Here is a 19,206-nt window from a genome sequence, read left to right as displayed (position 1 = left end):
CACTCTTGCAATATTCTAAACAATGTGTCTAAACTCTAAACGCTCTAAAAGAGCACAGCATGTCATTATCGCCGCTCTCTCTGCCACCGGCTGCTTTCTGCCACCTGTGCTCTTGGCCATGCCCACTTTTCTGCTGTAGAGCAGAGATCATGATATGCTGCAGTGGGGAGCTTCACCCTGCACATGTGGACTGCACACAGGTGCAGCAGGTGCTAAATAATTTTAAATATTTATTTAAATTTAAAAAAATTCCTGCCAATCGTGCAACACATCCATCAGTCAGCCAGTTGTGTGTCATGTCCAATCATACTTTGAAAATCTGCAAAAAAGCAAGTCCCTGAAAGTCGAACCACGAAGTAGTGAGGGACGTTTTTTTAAATTTATTATTATTCAGAGGATTTTTTGGAAGTCTAATAGAACTCTTTGCTTTGCATCTCAAATCACTCAGAGGTGGAAAACCAAAAAGTGCCAACAGTCTAAATAGTGGAATTTTGCTCAGCACTTGCTTAAAGGTTCACTGGTGACCTGTGACCGTGCAAATCCAACCTCATCATTTTAATTAGTTTTGACCTGGCTTTAATGACTCCTACCTGGATTATCCTGCTACTTCTGCTAGAATCACCTGTTTCCAAGGGGAGCTGTAAATCCTCCTAATTTTTTCCATGAATTGCCATCTAACTTGCTGCTGGAAAAATAAAAAAACTGCAATTAAATCAAAATGTGTATGATTCTGCCAATAGTATAACTCAAAAAGATTGTTATAGATAAGAACACTAGAATTGTTCATCTTAATCTCTGGGGATTACCAGTCTGTTTGATGTACTAGCTACAGTGGAAGTCTTAACATTTGTTAATTTTAAATGGTAAACTTTTTTTTTTACATCACCCTGTGTTTTATTCCCAGGACTGACATTTTTATGTATTTTTTCTTAACAAAAACACTATTGAGCCAAAACTTTTAGATTTGTTCCTGCTCATTTGCTTGGGAATGTTTATCTTCACCTCTGAAAAAAAAAAAAAAATCTGCTTTTGTTGCATATTCACAAAATTGGTCACTGGCAAGAATTTGTCCAGCTTGAACATCCACTGCATTCAAAATGTGAATAAAAATAAAATAAAAAAAGGCAGCATATTGAGTGCATGCTCTTTGGAGGGGGATCAAAATTACCATCCTCCTCGTTTCTTTGTCAGGTCCTCTTTGCTTTGTCTCATTGCAGTAAAGTGATCCTAAAGTTCATCAGTAAGACCAAATAAGAGGTAAAGTATTGTATGAGTGCCAGAAAGTCGGACATAGTGGATTGGCAAAATGCTTAAGACAAAACAAAAAGCAAATATATTTTGAATAAATGGATATAAAACAAATATTTGCTATGTTCCTAAACTTGGGGGTTTTTTTTAAAGGAGGGTCAAGTGATGTGCTTTAGGCATTCTGTCTTACAAACCATTCAGCCAGTCATATTTTTTTTTTCCAGATTATGGTAAACATTTTTTCCTGCTACCTATTTCGCTGTCTTGGCACATGGAGACTGGTGAAAAGATTAAATAGACACAGAAGACTGGGAGTCACTGGTTAAGCTCTAGCTCCATTTTGTGGAGGATTCTTGTTATTTTCCTTGGTCAGCTTTTTTCTTGTTCAACTTATTTTGCCCTTATTTTTCCCTCTGTTACTAACTTGCTTTGAAAACAAACTAACATCATTCATGGAATGTGACATTTTACTAACCAGTATGTTTTTTTGTTTTTTTGTTTGTTTGCTGTTTAACAGTGTACTAACAGTATTGACCATCATATATTATTTGAGTAACAATCGTTATTCTGTTCACAGTTTTTTAATTTCCTTTCTCCCCCTTTTCCACAAAGCACTCAGGCATTGGACACGCTATGGTAAACAAACTACATTGTTCGGTAGATATCATTCTAATTGTTTCTTAGTTTGGGTTTGCCGTGTGTTTCTTTTCTTTCTTTTTTTTAAATTGTAGACGTCATTTACAAAATAAGGGAATCTGCGGTTGGTACTCTTCTGCTTACTTTTTGAATTCTTTTTGAATTTCTTGGTTCATTCATTGGTTTCACCCGGTTGTTTCATTTGTTTTCTGTCCAATTCTGTTTGACCCACCTTTTCAGGAGCATCATTTCGAGCCTTTTGCAACAAGCTGTGGTTAATAATGAGGACGCTCTCCTGTCTGGCTGGTCTGATGCTCTATAGCTCAGACAGTTGTTTCTCCATTCACTTTGCATGGCATGCTGTTTGTCTGACATGTTGCAAATGTCAAACTTCCCATTTGCCGACATTAGTATTATGACAGTTGAGCTGTGTTTGTCATTTCTTTTATGGTGCTTTGTTCTGCTTATTCAGTAGGCCTGTCACAATAACACATTTTGCTGGGCGATTAACTGTCTCAGAAATTATTGCGATAAACGATAATATTCTTTGAAATTTGACAATAATTAGTAATTATTGTCAAATTTAAGAACAAATGCTGGTTAATTTTTGTGTGTAGTACCTTTTTTGACCACTGGATGACAGTATAAGACTGTTTTTGAACTGAAGGATGAATAGTGAGGGAGCGGGCAGCGTGTCTCTTTAAAAAAAATGGGAAGGAGGCCCCTTGACATGACATGGGGTGTCTCTCGTTACTGTTTTTCAGTTCCCAAAATGGCGGCCGCTCGTGTGGTTTGAGCTCTTTAGCATAGCATTTGTCACACAAAGCTTTTAATAAAAAATCAGTAAACAAGTTCTCAGCTTATTTTTGCAGAGAAAAACAACTTTTTACATGAAGGCACGGGTTTCAACCGTGAATTTTGGAGCTTTGACCTTTTGACAAGACAGAGTTTTTTTCCCCGAGGTCGGCTTGTCAATTTAGGTCGTAGCTTAGCTTCTCAGCTTAGCTGCTTTTAACGATCCAAAAACACGATTGTGGAAGGTTACATGGATTTTAAAGAAAAAAGAGAAAGGGAGGGTTCAGTGAAGAGCACCAGAGTCGAGCCTTTTGTCATCCAGTGTCTTCAGTAGAAAGAGAGACACGAAGAAACGATAAAGCCGATAAATGAAAATGAGGCCAATAATTTTCATTTATCATGCGATTAATTGATTTATTGTTTATCGTGACAGGCCTATTATTCAGTGTCCATGAAATTCTTCAAAAAATTATGCATGCATGTGACACTGAAAATACTAATTCTTAGTCCCAATCAAGAATTTGGGAACTTTTTTTTATTATTATTTATTGATGATAAAAAGAAAAGACAAATACATGCATGTTTTGTTTTTTGTATCTGGTTATTTTTCTATATTAAAAAGGTGATTGTGCTTCCTAAAGCATGTGCTCCCTTTTCTAACTAGAGGCACGTTGTGATTTTTTTTTTTTTTTTGTAGAACAACTGAATGTACTAATTTGAAATAATAGTTAAACTAACCTGAATAACACTTTACTAACACCATTTTTGTGTCTGCTAAATTAATTTTTTAAGTTGCAGTGGAGGCAATACTAACACTGTAGTATGGGCAGTTCACTAACTCTTTACTAGAATAGTTTTCCACTGAAGGCGTGTGTCTTCCAACTAATCAAACTGGTCAAAATAATTATAAACAAGAAAAAAGACAATAAACCAGACATGAAAATGGGTTTGGGAATATAAAAATAAAGGAAAGTCAATCTTGATAAAAATAAAAAAGGGCAATAATGGTAATAATGCAGGCTGTTTGAGTATAGTTTGTCTTTTCCCTGTGCTTTGTTGTTTAGGTAACGATATCTGTGGATGGGATCCTGACCACCACTGGATATACGCAGGAAGACTACACCATGCTAGGCTCAGATGACTTTTTCTATGTTGGAGGGAGCCCTAGCACTGCTGACCTGCCTGGATCTCCCGTTAGCAACAACTTCATGGGTTGCCTCAAGGAGGTAAACACTACTTCTGTGTGAACTCTTAAACTAGTGGGTGTGCAGGATTCAACTCGCTTCACCTAAAGACACCAGAACTGACTCTTCCACCCACGTGCTGACCTATGTCTCTTCCTGAACATTCTACTTGAGCTAGTTTCTCCTCTCCCCCTCTTTTTTTTTTCATAACACAAACTTTTTTTTTTGTTTCCCATTGCAATCATTCTTTTTCTTTGCAGACGTTTAGCACATACATAGACACGATTCAAACGCCCAGCTCGGTCTTGAAGTAGACCTCACCACTGTTCATTTACAGTGCTGTCAGGTACGCATCAAAGAAGAGCAGTGATCCAGAGATCAGGGAGAAGAATTTTTATGAGCACTCAGAAAACTGACACTTTTAAACCCATACAGTTGGTCAGGAATACTGCAATCATACATTCTAGTGCTCAAGAAACGTGTTTATTTAAATCGCCACTTGACAAAATCAACTATTATTCTTATTTTAATTCAAAATGACCCAATAGTTCATTGCGATTTCAATGAACTTGCTCTCCTTTCATTTCCTGCTTGCTTATTATTTTATTTTTTTTGTGACCGACATATTGTGTCTTACCTCAACCTTTTGCTGTCGTCTTTAATTACCTCTTGGGGAATTCTCAGGCAAGGTGTGGACCACACATTCTCCTGCCACGTTTAACATGTTAGAAGTCTTGTTACCGTGTCTGGTTTAGTTAGCTACATGTCTCTGGAGTGATGCAGATTTGGTGACAATACAAGTCACTTAGTGCCGACAGCACAGAATAAAGGTTGCATGAAATTTAATTTGTGACATCCCATTAATCTTAACAATGTTGCTATCATTACAGTAACAACCCACCAACAACGGCGTTGGTTCTCCATTGCTGAAATGTTACAGCGCAAAATGAACTATGATGTATTTCGTAACATCTTTATGGCATGTCCAGCTTTTTAAACGAGTGTTGGTAAAAGAGGATAAGGTGCTACAAAAACAAAATTGTTGCATTATTTTTACAATGTTAATATCAACACGTATGCATCATGTTATGCTTGTTTTCTCATCCTATGAGATTCTCAGTCCAGGGCTGCATAATATACAGCAACTTTAACATTTTTGCGATATCAGTGAGCACAATATTAATATTGCAAAATATGGTTTTGGCTGTAATCAATTATATGCGACCACATTTCGAGTAACCGTAAATTTATATTATTATGTTATTTGGTCAATCCAACTGATTCTCAGAGACTTGATGCCCACACCTGTCACAGATTACAGTGTCACCTTTTTCATAAATTCAAGAATCAGCTCCTGCCCAAATATTATAAATTATACAGTTTCTTGAAAAATGCAAAGGGACAACTCAACTGTGCTCTGACGCTGGTTGTTTACTTTTTGTTGTCACTTCGGTAGCAAATTGTCTGATTCAGCACACGTATCCATTGGAAACAGTGGGTTGGAAACATTTAAATTAAATTAAATATGCCTTACCTAAATAGATAAATAGTTTTAACTTACTTTTTATGTATGTGAATGTTTCTGTTCAGTGCCCTGAGATGACGTCTGTTGTGACTTGGAGCTATATAAATAAATAAAATGAATTGAATCGAATTACCTAAAAATAATGAATACTTCATTAAGCATCATAAATCATTTACAATTAATATATCTAATTTCCAAATAATGTTGTTAGATATCAATACCAAAATGTATTGCATTTCCATTCAAATGCCATTTTTTTGTTCTCAAACACAAATTAAATCTCAAATCAACACCAGCTTTGAAGAAATTTAGTGCCAACAGCCTTAAAACATTTCAACAACAATAACCCTAACCAATGTTATCCTATTAATTGTTCAATGAGAATACTTTTTTATTCAAATGAACGTAAATCGGACCGTCTTTTTGACATTTTGATCGCTGTTATTTTGACAAAGTGGCACCGTTGGTTTGATATGTGATGTAGTAACGTGATTACACATTAAATATGGCTCTCGTATTTTTAATAAATAATCAAAATTTTATTATTGACCTACTAAAACTGTCAAACTGATTTGCAATTTAGTTGTGTTGTTTAATTGTATTTTTGTGTTTTTAAATTGCCCATGACTTTCAGGGGTGGAGATTTTTTATGGTAGAGGCAGAAATGTTTACTTGAAGGGGCAGCTCTTGTGTGATGTTAGGAAACTTGTAAGTGGCTGTTGTGTTTAAAATTAATGTTTATGTAATTATTTTCAGATTACTTGTCCAGTATAGGTTTTATTTGTTCAAGGCAGTCAGATTTGTTCATAACTTTACTAGTAAACCTGGGAGTTACTGGATCAAAGCAAATAGTTACCGGGACGCACCCTGTCAAAAGAAGAGTCTTCCCAGATCCTGTTCTGGCAGGATCCAGCTCAAATTAAGCTCTGCCAGTTTGGTATAAACTTTTAAAATTAATTTTATAATATTGCCACAGCAATGTCTCTGGTGAACCTTCCCAAGAAAGTTGAGGCCACATCACGTTTAACCATAAACTGTTTTAATTCTACTGTTTAATTGGGAAACTCAAGATGTCATGCAGATGTCAAGAACAATTCAGTTCAATTCAGTTTATTTATATAGCACCATACCACAACAAAGTTTTCTCAGGACACTTTACATGCACATGCACATACATTAGAAGCCCATTAGTAAAGTTCTCTATCTAAGGAAGCCAGCAGACATGTTGAATCTTCACTTCGACGCAGTCTCCCAAAAACAGACTACAACAATCTCAGATGGCTGTTTACTTCTTGAGTATATTAACAAAAATTCACAGGATTCAGCATTTTTGCTAATAGTATTAAAGTGCATTGACTAACATAAAGTACTGCTGAGTGTAAGGAAGCAACAAGTTGTTGTGAGTGAGAGAGGGAGACGGAATAATAAAGAAAAATATTTGAACAGTAGCTTTGTTAAACTATTAGAAAAAACTGAGTGCACAGTTTCTATTTCTACTCAGCTAACATTCTCACCAGTTGGCACCTATTGTTCTGATTGGCACAAGAACCAGAGGCTGCTGCCTTTAATGGCACCAAATCAGTTTCTCTCACATAAGAAGGAACCAGACTAGAAGAACCAGACTACCACCTTCCTTTTGTTCTTTCTCTACATTTTAGCCAATGCTTCATCAGTTTTATGAGGACATGATTCGTTTTTAATGTGAGTGCTGCAAAAGACTCTTGTCTCGCTCATCTGCACAAAATGCACCCAAACATTATAGGTAAAAAATAAACTATGAAGCCTGCACAAAAAATACATTTTATAGTGATGAAACTTACAAAGATGAGCAACTAAGGACATTGCAAATAATTTACAACTTTTTTATTGTCGTGTAGATTCAAGGGGATATTTTATCAAGACAAAGCACAAAAGGAAAATCACAGAATACCCTTGTTCATTGTGAAACATTAAATGTATGTTTTAATAAATAAAATCCAAACATATCAGATAAGGCATACCTGCAAAACATTATACATTTTTCAAGTTCTGCAACCTGCAAGTTGCAGTTCGATTCAATCTATACCTTTTCACTACATTGACGGTCTTTGTGCATCATGTCAGCCAATGCTGTGCACTTACACATGCACTCCATCCCAGGTCAGCTGCTGAGCATGTTGTGCTGGAATATGAACTGTAGTTTAGGAGCATGTGCAGTGGGCCCTGATTGATGGCATGTCCGAAAGTGGTTTTCTTGCAGTATTTGTGCAGATTCCAGTCTGAGCCGCCACGCCTGCTTGTTGGTTCTGATGGCAAAACAAACGGTGGTGCAGTAATAGCTCAGTTGTCACAACCATGGTTTGATGACAAATTAGTGCAGCATTACTAGTGCAGTGCAAGGCATAGCCGAGACCAAAGCTTCTTTAACTCTGAAGGGTGCCCTTTGTCTTGACCATAAAACGAATGATTTAGGTTTATTGGTTTTATCTGTTCCATCGTTGTCTGTATGATTTAGGCCCAGCTAGCAGATATATTTTTCTTTATCCCTTCTTTTCTTTTCAACTATCTTATATTTAGATAGTATATTTTTGGTCAAAATACATTTTTTATTTCCATTTCTATTTATCTGAAGTTAAAAACTTGCAGTCATAGTAAAAACCCTTAAAAATGTATGCTAAATATATGATAACAGAGACTTTGTACCATCTGTTTCTTGATTTCCATGCTATTGATTGCAGTTAGATACAGCAAGTCACGTAGTATTTTTGAAACGCTAACCCTGGGCATGGCTAATTTCGGATGCAGCACTACACATTTGATCCACCTGAACTGTTAAACACTGCAGATCTGAGTCACTGATAAACTCAGTGCTCAGTGCTATTGTAATCCCACTGGTGGTGTCCCCAATTTCAGGCAAATGCTTAGGATGACATATGTATATATATTTTTTTAATCTATTTTGTAACATGGGCAGCACGGTGGCGCAACTGGTAGAGCTGCTGCCTCTCAGCGAGCAGGTCCCTAGTTCAAACCCCGGTCCAGGGGCCTTTCTGGGTGGAGTTTGCATGTTCTCTCCGTGCATGCGTGGGTTTTCTCCGGGTACTCCGGTTTCCTTCCACAGACCAAAAACATGCATGTTAGGCTGATTGGTAACTCTAAATTGTCCCTAGGTGTGAGTGAGAAAGTGAATGGTTGTTGGTCTCGTTTGTCTCTATGTGGCCCTGTAATGGACTGGAGACCTGTCCAGGGTGTACCCCGCCCCTCGCACAGTGATTGCTGGACATGGGCACCGGCGACCCCCGTGACCCAAAATGGAACAAGCGGGTAAAGAAAATGGATGGATGGATGGATGGATTTTGTAACATTTAACAGCTTGGATTTATTTGATTTGCTTCAATGGAACACACATGTACCTTTACAAGTCTTTAGTGTTAATGTTGCTATTCATCACATGACCAATTTCTAACAAACGGATTGTTTTGTCAGTCTGAAAAGATCATTGACTGTGCTTTATCATTGTTGTTGTAAAACTGTAGCCACTTCTCCCTGTAATCAAACCCGAGCTTTCATAATATTTATCTAGCAAACTGATTGGCACAGTGCATTTAAACATGCTTGTGTCAGAATTTCTGGAGTAAGACCATGACAGGCACTCTGATGTTTTAATTAAAGAGTTTGACATTTGCCTAAATGCTAATTAGCTTCTCATATGCAAATTGAAAATGACAAGATGGACGGATTCTTGTTTTTAGAGCTACACAACTTCAGCAGTTAGTCTCTCATTATAAAAATTGGATGATGATGAGGTTATGGTTGCTTCAATTTGTTTCTGAAAGACCCTCGTCAATTACTGTAACACTTCCGTTTGATTTCTATGCAATGTGGCATTAAGTGCATTAACACAAAATGTGATAACATTTGAGATTTTACTGTATTGCATTTAAAATCAATCTATAGCATTCTGTTGTAATTGTTTATTGATATTGATATTATTGATGCATATTGCATATGCCTCTTAGGCCATCTTTTTATTAAACACAATGATCAAAAATGTACTTTTTGCTTCCACACCCACCTTCTATAGCAGCTTAGAGGTCATGGGTTCAATTCACTTTATGTTGTTTGACTTTATAAGGCTTAAACTGTCTGTGATTCATTTATATAAAATGATAGTGTTTAAATAAAACTATAACTGATTTGTCACTTTACCAATGCTCTCTCTAAATTGTGCATGCAGTGCTGAATGCTCCAGAGTGAATGAGTCAGCTCATGCACTTATTTTAGATAGGTACATCTATCATCTGCCCAGTTTTATTATAATCACCAGCTCCAACTGAGGCCCTAATCAGCATTTTATACAACACCTGCAATTAAGACTCTAGTTTAGATTCATCACTTTCCTTGCACGTTCCTCATTGACTCATAATATATACCAGATAAGTCTTCCCAAACCTTTAATCTAGTTGTTTTATAAATTGAGCAGGCGTGGCCGATTCTTAAGGGAGAAGAAGAAAAAAAATTGCCCTACAATGTAATTCCTCCTAATAAATAATTAAAAATGCTTAATTTTTAGCTTGCTGTACACTCTTTTTAAATCTGTTTTTCACAAATTTTGACAAATTTAGATGGAAATTAAAATACTTAGCAATGATTTGTTCCTGTGTTTTTGTACTTATTTACATTTATGATGCCGTACGAGTTATCACCCACATTCGTCAGTTTGTCTCGTTTGTCTCTATGTGTACCTACGATGGACTTGTGACATGTCCAGGTGTATCTTGCCTCTCGCACAGTGACTGCTGGATATGGGCACCAGCAAAACCTATTACCCTTAAAGGAAGAAGCGGGTAAAGGTAATGGATAGATGGATTAGGTAACTCCAATAGAGTCTCGCCGCCCACACATTCTGCTGGTTTTAGCTTATTGACACAACCACTACTAATTCTGGATATTATATGATTTTATTTATTGTGGGTAAAACTTGCAACAAAACCTTTTCTGTCTAACAATGTATACTCAGTTCAAAACATCAGTTTGTGAGAATAAACTTGGAAGATTCATTATTCATTATACTTTTTTTTAATCTTTGTTTTTTTCCTGCTTGCTCTCCACGAAGGCGGACACTTTTCCCTCCCACTCCTGCTTCCCTCCTGCTTCTGCTCTTTGTCCTGTGAACCTTAATAATGGCATCAATATGCTGCTATTTCTGTGCTGTTTTTTTTTTTTTTCCTCAACTTTCACACTGTGTCCCATCTAGGACACAGTGTGAGCTCATGTTTCTCTTTTCCTTATCTAAACAAAAGAGCAGCATCTCCCACAAGGCCACAGCCTCAGACACCTCCGTCTACCCATGTCCGTTTGTACTTGGATGGGCTGTGCTGAAATGTAATTCTGTTGTGCTTTGGTGCAATTACAATAAAGCTGATTATGGTTTATGATCAGTCAGAAGCTTTAAGAAGACTGATTGGATATTAAGAGATCTTAGAAAACTAAATACAGAGGGAAGACATACAACAAGACATTTTCTCCAACACGATAGACTTATTTTCCATGTCTACTTATACTAAGATTGACCATAAGTAGTTTTTATTTGAAAAATCATATTGGTAAAAAAAAAAAAAAAAAAAAAAAAACCACTGTGCACTCATTTTATTTATTTATTTATTTGTTTATTTATTTAGCTTCATTTAATAGAAAAAGCCAACCAAAATGTAAACTTTATGGTTAGTGATTCAGGAAATGACTATCAGCCCTACTAATGTTCAGGAATCACCACTGAAATTGAAGTTTCTTTCATAGACACTAAATCTTCACTAAAAGTCCAAATACAAGTGTTATTATTTTGTCTTTCACCCTGCCAGAATACATTGTACACTTGTGGTGAAGACTTCAAACAAGGACCAAAGATAGCAAGGAACCGAGTGGCATTTGTTGCCATGTAGGTGCAACTTTAGCGCTTGAGGCACGCGAATCCTGCTCATGACACACTGTCCCCAGGCAGTAAATGTTACATAGACAACTGCTGGTTACTTGTAACATTTCATGAAACATTTACAGTCCATTCTGCACAACTTTATTTTATGCTTTTTTTATTTATTACAGTACTGTGCATTTAACCTAAACTTTCTGCATTCATTTCAGGTTGTTTATAAGAACAACGACGTGAGACTCGAGTTGTCCAGACTGGCAAAGTTGGGTGATCCTAAGATGAAGATCCATGGCACTGTTGCCTTTAAGTGTGAAAATGTAGCAACTCTGGATCCCATTACATTTGAGACACCTGAATCTTTTATAATTCTCAACAAATGGAACGCTAAGAAGACAGGCTCCATCTCATTTGACTTCCGCACCACTGAGCCCAATGGCCTTCTCCTTTTCAGCCATGGCAAGCCCAAACAACACCCAAAGGATTCCAAGACGCCACAAACTCTTAAGGTGGACTTCTTTGCCATTGAAATGCTGGACGGACATCTGTATCTGCTGCTAGATATGGGCTCAGGAACTACAAAAACCAGAGCCGTCAATAAGAAGGTCAATGATGGTGAATGGTACCATGTGGACTTCCAGCGAGATGGAAGATCAGGTAAATTTTAAGGCTTACAAGCACACAAACACACAAGACAATTGAGATTAATCAGATGGAGCATGTTTTAAGATTTTTTTCCTTTTCATACTGTCTGTATGTTAACCTCAAGGGCCTCTGTACAAACCAATGTTTACATGTTTGTATGTGATAAAAGATTATTTTTTGTTCCATCAAACATGTAAAGACTTTATGCTCCAACGTTCATCAGAATCCGTGGCTTAAATCTTGGCTATGCACCATGTTGATGAATAATTTAACAAACAAAAAAAACAGGCTGTGGGGTTAGAAGTATATTACTCATTGAGAAAAAAAAATCTTACCATGGAATGGTTGATACTACATTACTACTCTATGCTCACTGCAAACATTTGTACACTTACTGTAATGAGAAGCTTTGAAAAGCATCAACTTGACTTCAAATGTTCAGCACATGTTGTGATTCTAGAATCTAGACACATCAAGCGTTTGACACTAAATAGTGTGCTCTCTCTGTGTCCTGTAAACCCTCAGTGGCCCTTCACACACCCCTGCTGATTTGCTTATTTAAGTAGCAATTTGTTAGTATGAGCTTACAGTCGGGGTCTTTTAATGTCATGTTACCAATCAGATATACCTCTCAGCTATGTTTTGTACGCCATCTCAAGAGGTGAACATTAGAATAACTGTTTCACTACCACTCCAAGCAATTTAATAATAATAATAATGTGTTATGTGTTGTCATCATTGTATGTTCCCATACACTGGCAAAATTTGCTCTGCATTTAACCCATCCACCCCGTAGGTGAAGCAGTGGGCAGCTATTGAAGGTGCCCAGAGGGCAAGGTGTCCTGCTCAGAGATAATGGTTGGGGATGTGCAATGTGCAATGACTAGGGATTGAACCTAAAACTTTCAGGTCCTGAGTCGGCTGCCCTGCCTCTACCCCATCTCGGCCTCAGTTTGGGTTGTACTTAGACAATGATCTACATACATTGTTGAAAAGCTCCATGCATCCATCCATTATCTTTACCCGCTTCTTCCTTTTTGGGTCACTGGGGTCGCCGGTGCCCGTGTCCAGCAATCACTGTGCTAGGGGCGAGGTACACCCTGGACAGGTTGGAAGTCCATCACAGGGCCACATAGAGACAAACAAGACACAAGACAAACCATTCACTCTCTCACTCACACCTAGGGACTAGGGACAATTTAGAGTTACCAATCAGCCTAACATGTATGTTTTTGGTATGTGGGAGGAAACTGGAGTACCCGGAGAAAACCCACCCATGCACGGAGAGAACATGCAAACTCCACCCAGAAAGGTCCCCGGACCGGGGTTTGAACCGGGGACCTGCTCGCTGAGAGGCAGTAGCTCTACCAGTTACGCCACCATGCTGCCCATTGAAAAGCTCATTTTTTACAGAATTCCTATCATGCAAAATAGTTGCTTTAAAATTTGGGTCATCGTGTGTGTGTATGTCTGACTATCTCATAATTAGTGGATTATGATGCAACTTCCAAATGATAAAAAAATGCTAATATACATCTAAAACTGATGAACCTATTGACTCAACCCAACTTAAGATGGCTGAATCATTTTTACACATACTGAGCTAACATTTGGTGTGGTATTAGCTGGAAATCATCTCCAACACAAACTCTGAGTGCTAAGAAATCCATTCAACCTTTATTTAGACAGGTAAATCCCATTGAGCCTCGATGACTCATTTACAAGAGAGACCTGATTACAAATTACAAAAAAGAAAGACCTGATTACAAATGAAACAAGATATGTGTTTAAACTTTTGACAACTGTTAGATTGAACCATTTCTTTTAAGAAAATATCCCATGAAGCACCAGTCAGATTCTAATGAAACTCAGAAATAATCTTTGGATGGACATCTCCAACATCATCAATTCTTGAGTCATCTAATTCCACAGCTAACCAATCTTAGAAAACACCAAAAAAATAGGTTAAAAAAATGCATATCTTTATGAATATTCAACTCAAATTTGGTGTTGTAGTTAAGTGCCATTTGTTCAAATCTTTGACATGCAAATGCATTCAAGCAATGGTCATTTGCACGGCATTATTCTTTTTTTGGTAATAATCCAAAACCTAGGTACAGTATTTGAAATTTTTGTCTGGGCTGAAGAATTACAGCCAAGATCAATCTTGATCATTAATATACAGTGTATGTATATTTACTGAGTAATTTTCACCAAACCTTTTGAAAAAGAAAATTGTTGTTTAATTCCCGAATAATACAAATCCACAACATTTAGTTCTGGTAGAACAAACTATAGAAAGTCCAGTCAAACTAAATTAGATTGTGTTCAATATCTGTCTGGTGTACTCCTGTCACCCACCCGTACACTCTTACATCCACACACTTTAACAAATGCTCACACAACCCCAAGCTCTCTCTTCGAGTTCTCTCTACTCACCCATCTCTCTCTGTCTACCCTGCCCAAGTTTCCATGGAAACAGGAGGTGGTCTATCGTAAAACCAAGACTGCACAGTGCTGTGCTGAGCAGTGTGCTAATGACATTTTCAAGTAACTTTTCCTCCATTCCTCAAGGCTCTGGCATCAACACTTATGTACTGGAGTGTAAAGAGGACATAAAAAAAATAGGTCTCCTATGATTTACAGAGTATGAATAGTTAAAAGATTAGCTAAAATGGCTGCACCATTACTTTAAAATGAAGGTCAAGGTCAAGGTTCTTTATTGTCAGTCACATCCCATGTGGTACATGAGGTGGAACGAAACTTTGTACACAGGGTCCCAGTTACACCCAACAATTGCAAAAGTATAAATTGTAAAAAAAAAAAACATGGTAGGATCTAAGTGTTTTAGAAGTGTATGTGCAAATCCAAATAAATGTCCTGGACTACTTCTGGTGCATAGTGGTCCAAAGCTCAAAGCCCATTTTTATACTTAATATTTTATTAATTTAAGATAATTTTAAAATAAAAAAAATTCACAAGTCCCCCAAGAGCATAAGTCACGAAACATATGGCACTCACAGCTTTTCATTTGCGCGTCAGATGTTTTATTAATACACACCACCAAGCACATCACTCATAACAAAAATGCAACACAACAGCCAGACATAATTATCTGCGGCCTGGTCTTCCACAAGCAACTCTTCTTGCAGCTGTGACAACGGCAGATAATGATCCCTGCCCTATTTAGTTTTGTCAGTTCTTCCGACGGGAAACAAGCCTGCAAATGGACTCTCGCTCTCTGAAAGCCTCTTCTAACCCCAATACATTAGAGATGCTAGAAGACACTATGCTTTTAAGTGAGGGTTTCTATGCTGGGAGTGCTGCAGGTCACTTATCAGGGACATTACATGGACATTCCTATGAAGGGCACATGCACCACTACTTCAAAAGCAAGCATGGGGTAAACGGACACATGGATGTGCAGACATGCAGGCAACACATTCCCCATTGTCAAATCTCACTCACCAGCTTCTCTTTCTACAGAGAATCCAATCACATACAGAGATTTGGCCCCATTGCCCTAACTGGATTGCAATAATCCCTTGCCCAACATTTTGGGGATGTGTAAGTAGGGTTAGGGGAAATCATGCCACGTTGAGCCAGGCTGCTGATGCAGAAGGTGTGTAAGAGATTTAAGCTGTCATTTTGAACCCTATGTTCAGATTTACCAATAGATTGCTCCTTATAGGTCAGCTTATGTGGAAAGAGAAGCAATGACAGAGATGTGGTTGAACTGCTGATTGTCCCAATTTGTTTATTCTCTTCACTGTGAAACGTATGAATTTTCCTTGACTGTTTTTTTCAGGAATATAGTCTTATCTGTCATCATTGAAATCTCTCACAACTTCTTTTCAGCCATCTCTATCTCCACACTCTCATTTTATTTAATTTCACTTTCCTTTTGTATGCTAATTTTTTTGCTTTTGCAAAGTCAAATCTGTCTCCTTTCCCCGCAGACATGGAAAATGTCCCCAAAAATATGCTCCAATCCATTGTGTGCATATGTGTTGTGTTTTCCTTACGTAAAGCATCACAATAGTTCACATCCCCAAGGGATTGTGTTTTGCTTTCTGATTTAACATAGTTTGACAGTGTTTAAACACTTCCTAACAGGACTTTGACAAGTGAGCAGAGCAGTCTGAGTAGAAGCCTTAGATGTCTCATCCTTCTCTCGTCTTCTACTTGCATCTGTTTAGACACACGCTTGTTGATTCACAAGTTTCTATTGGCTGTTTATGACTGCAAAAAGACTTATTATTAAGAATTGAAACATAAAGATTTAAAGGGGCTTTTACCTTGATGATGCCCATCATTGTTTACTTTGTGAATGAATTATTCACATTAACAGTCCAAACCACTTCTTACTGCTGCAGGGTGGATCTGTCAAAACTGATACGTCTCTCACAACTCATCCTGACCATACTGATGTTCATTCTCTAGATGGGCACCTGCTTTACTCTCAGAAAAGTTTTCACACTAATGAGTTTGATGTAGTGAGCTCGTTAGCCATAACCTGAAGGGAGCTGTTCTGGCTGGGTGACGGGCAGCCCATGCCAAGTGTGCAAAGCTTGGAAGTCTCAACAGCTGGTGCTGGAGAGAGCTGGGGCAGTGGGTGACTGCAGGAAAGTGCTGGAACAGATGCCTGGGGCTAAGACCCCAAGAAGAGAGCTGGAACATGTTACTGTGCACCAGGTTAATCATTGTGTGCTTGGTCCTTAGCTGTCAATTTAATGCACTTTTGCAAAAAGGCTGACTCACCTTGGCGTTCAGAAACAGCAAACATAACATAACATATTAGCTTCTTTTTTTTTCTGTCAAATAAATTAATAAGAATAAGCACAAATACAAAATATATACATGTTAATGGTTAAAAAATATATATGTATAAATATTTATGAGTTTCACATTTATGCATGCTAATGGAAACTGTATACATATTTGAAATGCCCCATTTAGTGTCTATTTTCCTCTAAAATAAGCCATGCAGCCCTGTTGAAAATTCATGTGTGGCTCTGGGCTTTTTTACAAGCATAAACACTTTGACTGAAAAAGGTCACTTAAAAACCATGGTCCTAACATGCAGACTCACAGTTTTGAACCTTGCCATTTAGCCCAAAGCAGTCAGCTAATAACTCTGTCATATCAGCCATGGCAGATATGACCAAGTATTTTGGAGCATCCTTACCCTACTTTCCCTCTGCCACTACCTGTGTGGCTCCTTAGCAGCACAGTTTATAGATTACTCAATGAGGATGTGGGCATTGGAGGCAGCCAACATTAATTAAAGTCCACAATGGCTCCTGTGCAGAGAGTGACAGATCCATATACAAATTAATCACCAGGTCTGAGTCCCACAGTAAGGCCTTCCTTTTCCAAAGCTTTACAGTCCAGTCATGTCCGCTGTTGTTTACCGTGCTCCAGATCGAGAATTAAACCTGAATGAGAGTGATAAATCACGATGGGGAAACACACAAACTCCCATTGCAGGTTTATGTGTTGGTGAGGCAAAAAGAAGGAGAGACAGGGTGAAAAAACACAGCCTGCAGACCGTTAATCAAGTTCAAAAAGATGGCTTGGATTTAGGCTTTTTTTTTCTTCTCATGGTGGAAGAGGGTGTCTGCAATGATAAAGAGGGCAATGATTTTTATTTTCCTTACCTTTCTTTTTATGACCACTGCTTTTATAGATAAAGAAGATTTATTAGAGGAAATCCATGGAAAATGGAGAAGATGCTCCTTAGGGATCCCAGATTAAGTTTCTAATTGACTAGCCGCCCTGTGATTAATAAGTCTTATCAACGATCATCAGTCATTCTAAAGGAAGAAGGTCCTGACCCTGTTCAGATGTATAACCCCAATTAGACTAATATTTTCATCAAACCATTTTTTAATAGATTTTCTTTGCTTGTTTGTGGTTCCACAGACCATTTGCATCTTTTGGCATAACGTATTAACGTGACTGGACAATATCAGAGTGGGAGAAAAGAATGCATCTGTAACATATAAACAAATCTATATATGCCAATAGATTTCTCCTTATATATCCTTATGTTGCTCATTTGGTATATATATATTTGCCTTTTTTTTAACTTCTTGTTATTTTTTTCAGGTACCATCTCCATCAATACCCTTCGTACTGCTTATACAGCCCCTGGAGAAAGTGAGATCCTGGACTTGGATGACAATCTCTACCTTGGGGGTCTGCCAGAGAACAAAATGGGGCTGGTGTTCCCTACTGAGGTGTGGACAGCACTGCTCAACTATGGCTATGTGGGCTGCATCCGAGATTTATTTATTGATGGACAGAGTAAGGATGTCCGGCGGCTGGCAGAGGTCCAGAAGGCTGCTGGGGTCAAACCCTCGTGTTCTAAAGAGCCTCCTAAACAGTGTTTGAGCAACCCTTGTCAAAACAATGGGATCTGTCGAGAGGGTTGGAATCGTTACGTGTGCGACTGCTCTGGGACTGGATACCTTGGACGTTCCTGTGAAAGAGGTAAAACTTTATTTTTGTTTATTTTACATATTCAGCTGTTAGACTGCTTATACTTATGGTTTTATATGAACTATATTTGATACAGGAGAAGCTTGCTGCACAGAAGCACACTTCTTCACTGTTAACTCTTTAGTGACACAATCATAAAGTCACAAATTTATATGTATTCAAACTGCACAGTAAGACAATATGACAAACTTATAAGTAATGCTACTCTCATTCAACCTTTATTTATACAGGTTAGTCTCATTGAGCCTCGGGGACTCATTTACAAGAGAGACCTGTTTTTACCAAATAATGATGACAACAGTAGACAACAAAGACAGCAGTAGACATTCATAAAAGAAAGCTTGTAAATTGAGAAGAACAAAAGAAAATGGTATTAAAAAAACATCTAGATTGTAAAGTGATGTAGAATATCAAAACCAGAAACTTGTCTGAAGCAACTCAGAGAAATAAAGGTCGAGAGCTTCAGATCTTTTTGCAAGGTGTTCCAGGATACAGGAGCGGATTAGGGGATGGCCCTTTTGCCAAGTTCAGTAATGTCTAATTTATATGGATAATGTATAATTATGGATGATGGATAATAACAAGGAAAATGGACAGATGGATGGATCCATCAATGGGTGAAAGAATGGATAGATGGATGGATGGATGAAGGATGGATGGAGGAAGAATGGATGGAGGAATGGATGGACATGGATGGATGGATGGATGTATGGATGGATATATGTATGTATGTATGTATGTATGTATGTATGTATGTATGTATG

The 19,206-nt window shown here is 37.8% G+C and overlaps 1 protein-coding gene across 1 annotated transcript in view; it reads left to right on the top strand.

Annotated features, from left to right (window-relative positions):
* LOC119425523 (neurexin-1a) overlaps positions 1-18,433 on the top strand; it is a gene marked incomplete at its 3' end in the record, with an annotated part of 124,983 nt that extends 106,550 nt beyond the window's left edge. Inside the window, 4 exon segments of the mRNA XM_037693087.1 lie at positions 1,861-1,884; positions 3,744-3,905; positions 11,509-11,950; positions 18,050-18,433. Coding sequence (XP_037549015.1) covers positions 1,861-1,884; positions 3,744-3,905; positions 11,509-11,950; positions 18,050-18,433 — 1,012 coding nt within the window.
* Between the last annotated feature and the right edge of the window lie 773 nt (positions 18,434-19,206).

The sequence above is a fragment of the Nematolebias whitei genome, chromosome 1 (genome assembly GCF_014905685.2).
Source record: "Nematolebias whitei isolate Nwh7 chromosome 1, NemWhi1, whole genome shotgun sequence".
Lineage (NCBI taxonomy): Eukaryota > Metazoa > Chordata > Actinopteri > Cyprinodontiformes > Rivulidae > Nematolebias > Nematolebias whitei.
This window is presented reverse-complemented; position numbering and strand designations above follow the sequence as displayed.